The sequence below is a fragment of the Condylura cristata genome, unplaced genomic scaffold (assembly GCF_000260355.1).
Source record: "Condylura cristata isolate star-nosed mole 26May11 unplaced genomic scaffold, ConCri1.0 scaffold00037, whole genome shotgun sequence".
NCBI lineage: Eukaryota > Metazoa > Chordata > Mammalia > Eulipotyphla > Talpidae > Condylura > Condylura cristata.
The window spans coordinates 10940906-10948278 of record NW_004567138.1 but is presented as its reverse complement, the minus strand read 5'-3'; the positions used below and the strand labels follow the sequence as shown (position 1 = coordinate 10948278).

Genomic DNA, 7373 nt, shown 5'->3' with positions numbered 1-7373 from the left:
ATCTTTTTTAAAAAAATGGAGGTAAATATCAGAACAATTAAAATGTTAGCCCAGTTATAAAAACAAAAATTGTCAAAGACAGCTAAGTGGATCAGGAACGTATGGTATATATATACAATGGAATATTACTCAACTATAAAAAAGATAAAACTCCTTTGTGACACAATGTATGAAACTAGAGAGGATCATGCTAGGTGAAATAAAAGCATAAGGAGAAATACAAGCAACTGATGGTGTCATATATGGAAGATAGAGAAATAAAACAAAGGGTCACGAAAAGCAAAACTAATAACAAACCCTAGAACTGTGATGGTAGAATTGAGGCTTTCAGAAAGGAAGATTGAAGGTAGAGAGAAAACTGGGAAGGAAGCCCAATGGGTGTCTTGGTGGTTTATGTGGTATGATAATAAAAGGGGAGATTCTCTATCTCTAAATCCTATAAAATATTGCAAACCAATGCTGCTGCAATAAAAAATAAATGGAAGACAAAAACAAAGAAGAATTCAAATATCTCTGGGAGTATGAATTGCAGGAGGGTTAGGAGACGCTCATTTCTCATCAGATTTTGTGTTATTTGATTTTTTAAACTATATTTATTATATTACTTTGAGAAAAATTTAAATTAATTGACAAAGGATTTTTTTAAAGGTAATCTTTTGAAAAAGATTTATTTATTTATTTTTGCATGGAAGAATGGGGTGCCAGAGATCTGGGGGGGGGGTGAGAGGATTCACCAGAGACAGACTGGGACAGGCAGGTCGACTGAAATACACTGCTGTGGGAAGCAGCAGATGAGACAGGAGAGGCCTGCTGTGTCCTATGTGGGTCAGCTCCCTGACCAGGAATTGAACTCAGGCGATCAGAGTGATAGCTCTGAGACTTAACCTCTAGGCCACCAAGGAAGGCCCTAGTAATAGTAATTTCTGACGGTGCCCTAATGTCTAAATGACTATTGCTTTCCAGTCCCTCATCCAACATTGTAAACTGAATTCTAGTTTGAGCAACTGTATCACACAATTCACAAAACCTCCAAAGATTAAATCACAGTTGTTCAGCAGATCAGTTTTTCCTGGCTTAAGATTTGAGAAAAATTCCCCAAGACCCGCACATATCCACAGGGTGTGAATAGTATCCTTAATAACTTTCCTATAAAATTCACAACTGAGGCCCACAAAGCTTCATACGCTTCTCAATGAAAGGTGACACTAAAGTACAGCTCAGTCAGGTCCAACCTGTGAAAGTTGAAAGCGCACAATTCAGCTAACATCACTAGAAAAATATTGTATGTCCTTGAGGTATTTTTCCAGGAGTACTTTTTTGAAATTAAGCTTTCTTTTCTCATGATGCAGGGCAACCTAAGAAACAAAAGCAGGTTTTGGTTACTTTCTTCCCAACAAACAAAACATGAAGAGGGCAAGTCTTTGTTAGGAAAACCTAAGAGCTCTTGGTTGCCCTTAGGTGTGTGAACACACGAGCTCTCCACTCAGCACTGTGCTGCAGGAGTTAGCTGCTCCCACTAAGTGTGAATGCCCAAGCGTTTGTACCTGGATCACACTCTGGTAGCCAGAAAACTATCTTAGCCGAAGACACAGCTTCTGGAAGGTTGGCATGGAAGGGTTAGAGCAGAATGGTTACAGGTGAGGCAGTGATATCCACTGCTGGGAGTGAGGAGGATGTGCATTTGCTTAGAACTCGGCTTTGTGGGGTGCCTTGACTTCATGTCATTTAATCACCCCCATCACTGTTGCTCCTGCCACACTGATTCTCGTTTTATGAGCTTTTTTCCATGAGAGTGTTTTAACAGTCATACCTTTAGTAAATTGGATTGTGCAATCTTATGGAGAATGTCTCCATCCCGTAAAGAAAACACAGAAGAATGTACTGACATTTATAATTTATTTCCATTTTTGCGGGTAGTATAAAGTGGTGCAGACAATTGCATCAGATAACTAGATTTAGAGAATTTAAATCCTGTGAAAACCAATTAGGAAATACAGCACCTCGGCAAAATTCTCAGACCATCCAGACCAATTCTCAGAGGCCAACATTTGCAAGTGACATTTCAGATGGGCGTGTTCTTTAAGCTCATTCATGCAAGGCACGTTATTGCACGTCATGACAGACAGAACATAGCAAACCCAAAATTTAATGAGGAGGCTGCTGTTAGTTTCACTTTGGACAGCGGAGTCATCTCTATGATAAAAAATCTCAATGAGAATATTAATAAATTGCAGGCGCTTGGCTCTTCTCTGACTGACAGGGTTTAAGTAACACCAACATGCCACGCTCTGGAGAAACAGGATCTTTGTTCTTGGTGTCATGTCTTGCTGTTTTAGCAAGTTAGCTACTTCTTTCATGTACTCGAAAGCAAATTTCCCAGCAGTCGGCCCTCCTGTAAAACAAGCATTTGCATTTCCAGAAGTATTTGGCACATGGAGTAACTAGTCACATTTGAGTTATCTTGTTGGCGTATCTTATCAGTGATGGGGGCTGAGGAATACTTCCATTTTCCTATCTTCCCTGCCCACATCCCTGCTGTGAAGATGAAGTGTGTCCAGAAGAAGGGATAAACTGGAAGCTTCCCGCCTGCTAACCGCTCCTCCCTGGTTCTTTTAATGAGCATGAGGAGTGAGTATTTCAAGGCAAATAAAACCTGATTTTGTTCATGTAGCAAACCTCCCTCATGGACTCATTTTTGTTCTGTCTTCAGTACTTGGAGAAATATCAGAGTATTACAGCTAGAGGAAACCAAAATCTGAGGTGAAAAGCTGGGGTCTCACGGAGAAGAGGAGAGAGGTCTTTCATGTATTGGTGACTATTGTGATCCCATCCCCCTCACACCTTTCTCACCCCATGGGACCTATGTGACCTTACAAGGTTTCCCTTGCTTTGGTTACTGACTGCGGTTATATACCTGAACTCAGCTCTTTCTAGTTCAGAGCTCAAACTCTGAACTAGTTACCAGTCTAGAAAGCACTGGCTGAGGGGCATTTGCACAGTGAGGCACAGCTGCCATCCCTGGGCAGAGTCTAGGCCTTGGGGTTGCGGTCCGGTTTAGATTTCGGTTACTTGCACTCCCATAGTCCCATGCTCCCAAGAACATTTGATTGACTGTTAAAACATTAGCTGAAGCCGAGGCATAAGACCTTTGCTCCCCATCAGCACAGCTAGTGTTCACAGGAGCGGATAGGGCTTCGCCAGAAACTGAGACTTCCTCACATAGGGCACCATTACCTCCCCCCCCCCCCCCACACACACCTTAGTTTCTTGTCTTCTCTCTATGTTTTGTGTCTATGGCACCTAAGAACCTTGATCCTAGGAGACAGAAAATGGCTTCTCTCATGGCTACCATTCTTCTGAAAGATGTAATCTATCCAATTTCATCTAAGTCACTCATTTTCTTATTAGAAAAAAAAATCTATAAACCTTAACGCTACAAGTCATAGCTTCTGACTAGTTCAGGACTAACTGTAAAATTTTGATACGTAGTCTGAAATTAGAGGATCATTAGATGTTTAACTATTTAACCACTTTATCCTTTTCATTAATAAACATTAATAGTTATTTTTCCCTGATGCACTTAATGGTATTCCTAATAGGTGTTGTAAAAGCATGAAGTTGTTAATGATTTTTCGGCTAGTTCCTGTGCAATGCATTTTTACAAGATTAAAAAGTGTCTAGTTTATTCTGTGTTGGAATATCACTAGGTGAGAAATATATCAACATCAACTCTGTATAGATTCTTTCATATTTTTTCTGATAATGAAAACTCAATAGGTATTTTCAGGATATCTACTTTTAATAAAAACTGCAGTATTTAGTAACTTACTGGATGAACACTTTTTTAAAAAGGACAAAGTAATCATATTTTTGGTGGTAACAAAGGTAAAGAACAAATACTTTAGGCAAAAGAAATGATGGAATTTGAAGACTAGCGCTTTGAAGATCACTGACTTCAGAGTTATAACAAGTGAAATGCTTTTGAAACACCTATGTTAGCATAAGTGGTTAAATCAATACCTGTGAAAGCCAATAGTCCGATTTTATAGGCAGCTTGGGCTCTCTTCTCAATGGGTAGATTGTTATCCTTCACCACATGACCAAGCATCACAATTTTTTCTTTGTGAAAAATACACTCAACTGGGGGGATAGGAATCTCTTCCTTCTCCTCAAAGCAAAGGCCCTTAATGTTGACATTCCAGAATTTCTGGAGATTCCGATACAGCCTTAAAAAATACCGAGAAATCCGATTCCAAAATCGTATATAAAAAACATGAATCTTAGACATTGAGTAAAAAGGTCAAGGTGCGTTGGTTACACCACTGACAGTAACAGAATCTTCAAGAACTCTGGAATGCATCACTTAGCAACACTTTAGAATGGAATACACAAATCTGGGGGAAGCAATGTATGCCTGAATTCTTCAGGGTAGCAACAGCAGGCCTTCTAGTTACAAACTATGTCAAACTTCCTTTCACTTTCCTAGTGCACAGAATCTCAGCTTAAATGAAACTGACTCCCTTTAATGCACACAGCTCATTGCCATCAATACACCTTTGTTTAACAAGGTGTATTAGGAATTTGTACACTCTCCTGTGACTGTTCCAACTTGCAATCAGCTGTTTTCCCTTGAGTTTGCATAGTATTGTGCCTATTCTGCTTGCCATGTCATCACTTTTTCACTGCCTCGGATTTCAAATATTCATTTATCTCATTTTGCTGAAAAAAAAGAAGAAGAAGCAATTGAGAAATTCCATAGCTCTCACCATTGTATCCAATACAACCACCTATCTCTACCTGTGCCCACGCACTCAGCTTCCTTTCAGCTGTGAAGGATGCTCTCTCATGTATGCATAGATGCCACTCAACTTCTCTCCCGCCACTTGAGATTGTCATTCTCCTCTTGTCTCTTCCATTTCAACTAGATTCTTTGATCACTAACAAGCCTTTTCTTATTAAGAAAATACTCTCTTGGGTCCTCCTTGGTGGCGCAACAGATTAAAGCACAGCACTTCAAAGCATAAGTTTGAAGCCCAGTCATGGAGCTGACCCATGGCACAGCAGACCTCTCCTGTCTCGTCTGCTGCTCCCCTCAGCAGTGCATTTCAATCGATCTGCCTGTTCTGCTCCCCACTCTGTCTCTGGTGAATCCTCTCATCCCCTGCACCTCTGACTTGTACCCCAGTTCTTATGTGCATAAATAAGTAAACCTTCAAAAAAGAAAATACTCTCTTGACCTCAGCTAGTCCCACTGAGTTCCTGCGCCTTCATTTCTCTGCTACACTCTTCAAAGTGTAGCCTTACTTGCCATTTAATTCTTTCCCATTCTCTGTCTGATATACTTCAAATTGAATTTCAACCCTCTATCTCTACTAAAGATGCCCATCAGAGTCACCGATGACTTTCATGTAATTTCATATAATTCTAAACCTAATTCTCAGTTCTCTTTTGTTCCATTCTTGAAACACTTTTTTGCTGGTTTCCTCTCTTTTTTTATGACCTCTAAAGGAATACTCAAAGGCTCAGTTCTTATGTCTTCTTTTTGCTATGCTACCTAAGTAAAATGGTTTTAAAAACCAGCCTCAAGGTTTTAAATACTATTCATAGGCTAAACACCCTCAATTTCATATTTTAATTGCATTTCTCACCTAAATCATAGATACATTTAATCATCTACTTTATATCTCCATGTGGACGTCTAAGACGTTTCGCAGGCATAATATATCAAAACAGTCTCTGATCTTCCTCCCCTAAATGGTTGCTTCTTGATTTCCCTGTCTTGGAAGGTGGTATTCCATTCTTCCAGTTGTTCATGTTGAAAGTTTGGGATTCATTGTTGGCTTTTATCTGCCTCATATCTCATCTCCAGTTTTACTGATAAACTCTATTGACTATACTTTCAAAGTAGAAATTTAGACGCCTTGACCAAATTTGGGACAGTCCACAAAACACATTTACTTTGTATTTTTCAAATATACTAATGTGTGAAAGTTTTTAAAATAGAGGTTACTGTTCTAGACTAAATGATACTGGAGAAAATGACAATTAAAACATTTAATCCATGTTTGGACCCCTTATTACATATGTGTGCATGCATGGACTATAAAGGAGAATACCGGACAACTGCAGAAATACAGTTCTCTACGGTCTACTATTGTATCCACTGGTGACATGTGGTTATTGAGCTTCTGATATATGGTATTTTGAACTGACATGTACCATAAGTATAAAATATAAACTGGATTTTAAAGAATTAATGTAGGAAAAAGAAAGTAAAATACTTTAACTTTTTAACTGATTACAAGTTTAAATAATTTGGATATATTAAATTAAATAACGTATATTAAAATTAACTTCCCTGGGTTTTACTTTTTAAGTGTACCTACTAGAAAAATCTTAAAACACCCAGCATACCCCTTTTCCAGGATTTTGTGCTTTTTTTTTTTTGCCTCTGCCACGTCTGTTCTTCCTGCAGAGACCCCCAGGTTCACCCCATTTGTGAAATGTGATCTTCTGACCACTATGTTTACATCTATGATCTCTGCCCTACCAAATCTCCCAACTATAACCTTGTGCAGTTATTATTCCCTGTTGCCGTCTTATTGTTTTCCTTTGCTAGGATATGTCTTATCAGGGCAGAGGTTTTCATCTCTCCTTAGCCCTCTCTGTCTCCAGAGCTAATAACAGCACTTGGTACATACTTATTCATAAAAAGAAAGCAACAAATACTTGAATCAATGAGCCGACAGAGATCTGGATTTTAGCAAACAACTATTGTTCCCTAACAAAAGCTATACTTTGAGCCTTTTCAAAGTTACACACACACACACACACACACACACACACACACACACACATTACTTTAATAACACTATGTCTCCAGAAAATTTCCTGAAAAACATTTTCCATTTGACTAATTTGTTTTTTGGATAAAGTAAGAAGTGTTGTTGAATTTGGGTCTATACTTTTACTTTAAAATTATGTAAGGAGGGTAGCTGAGTTAAACAGTAGAGGGTAGTTGAGTTAACAAACTTATAGGCAAAATTGTTTTTTAACCACTGACTCAAGTATAGGCAATGACTGGTATTTAGTGAGTCATCTGCTAAATATTTACTCTCAGAGTTGAATGGAAGGGTCTGTGTGATGAAGCAGCTAGGGGCTTCCACCGAAATATAACACAGATCAAAGAAAGCTTTTTTAAAAAAACTCATGGAATTCAGTCTCTGCTCACAGATGCAGTAACTCTGAAACATGGCTCTTTTTCCTCTAATCAGCTTTACCGCATTCTGACAAGTCAAATATTATCCCACTCACAGATAAAGGAGTTTCAAAATAAGAATAAATTCCAGTAGAGAATGAGATACAGTGTGTAG

General features: G+C 38.7%; 1 protein-coding gene across 1 annotated transcript; it reads right to left on the bottom strand.

The window, feature by feature from the left end:
• Positions 1-1964: 1964 nt before the first annotated feature.
• Positions 1965-7285, bottom strand: LOC105854399 (chromosome unknown open reading frame, human C6orf229). The gene is made up of 3 exons (XM_012732929.1): positions 7281-7285; positions 4021-4226; positions 1965-2392 (listed from the first exon to the last, which is right to left on the bottom strand). Exons 1-3 carry the CDS (start codon positions 7283-7285, stop codon positions 1965-1967), a joined length of 639 nt encoding a protein of 212 aa, XP_012588383.1.
• Positions 7286-7373: the final 88 nt, after the last annotated feature.

What these genes read in the sequence shown, in the direction of transcription:
- LOC105854399 (XM_012732929.1), bottom strand. An exon ending in CGGACTATTGGCTTTCACAG is followed by an intron (nt 2,393 to 4,020) that starts GTATTGATTTAA and finishes CTTGTTTTACAG; the next exon opens with GAGGGCCGACTGCTGGGAAA.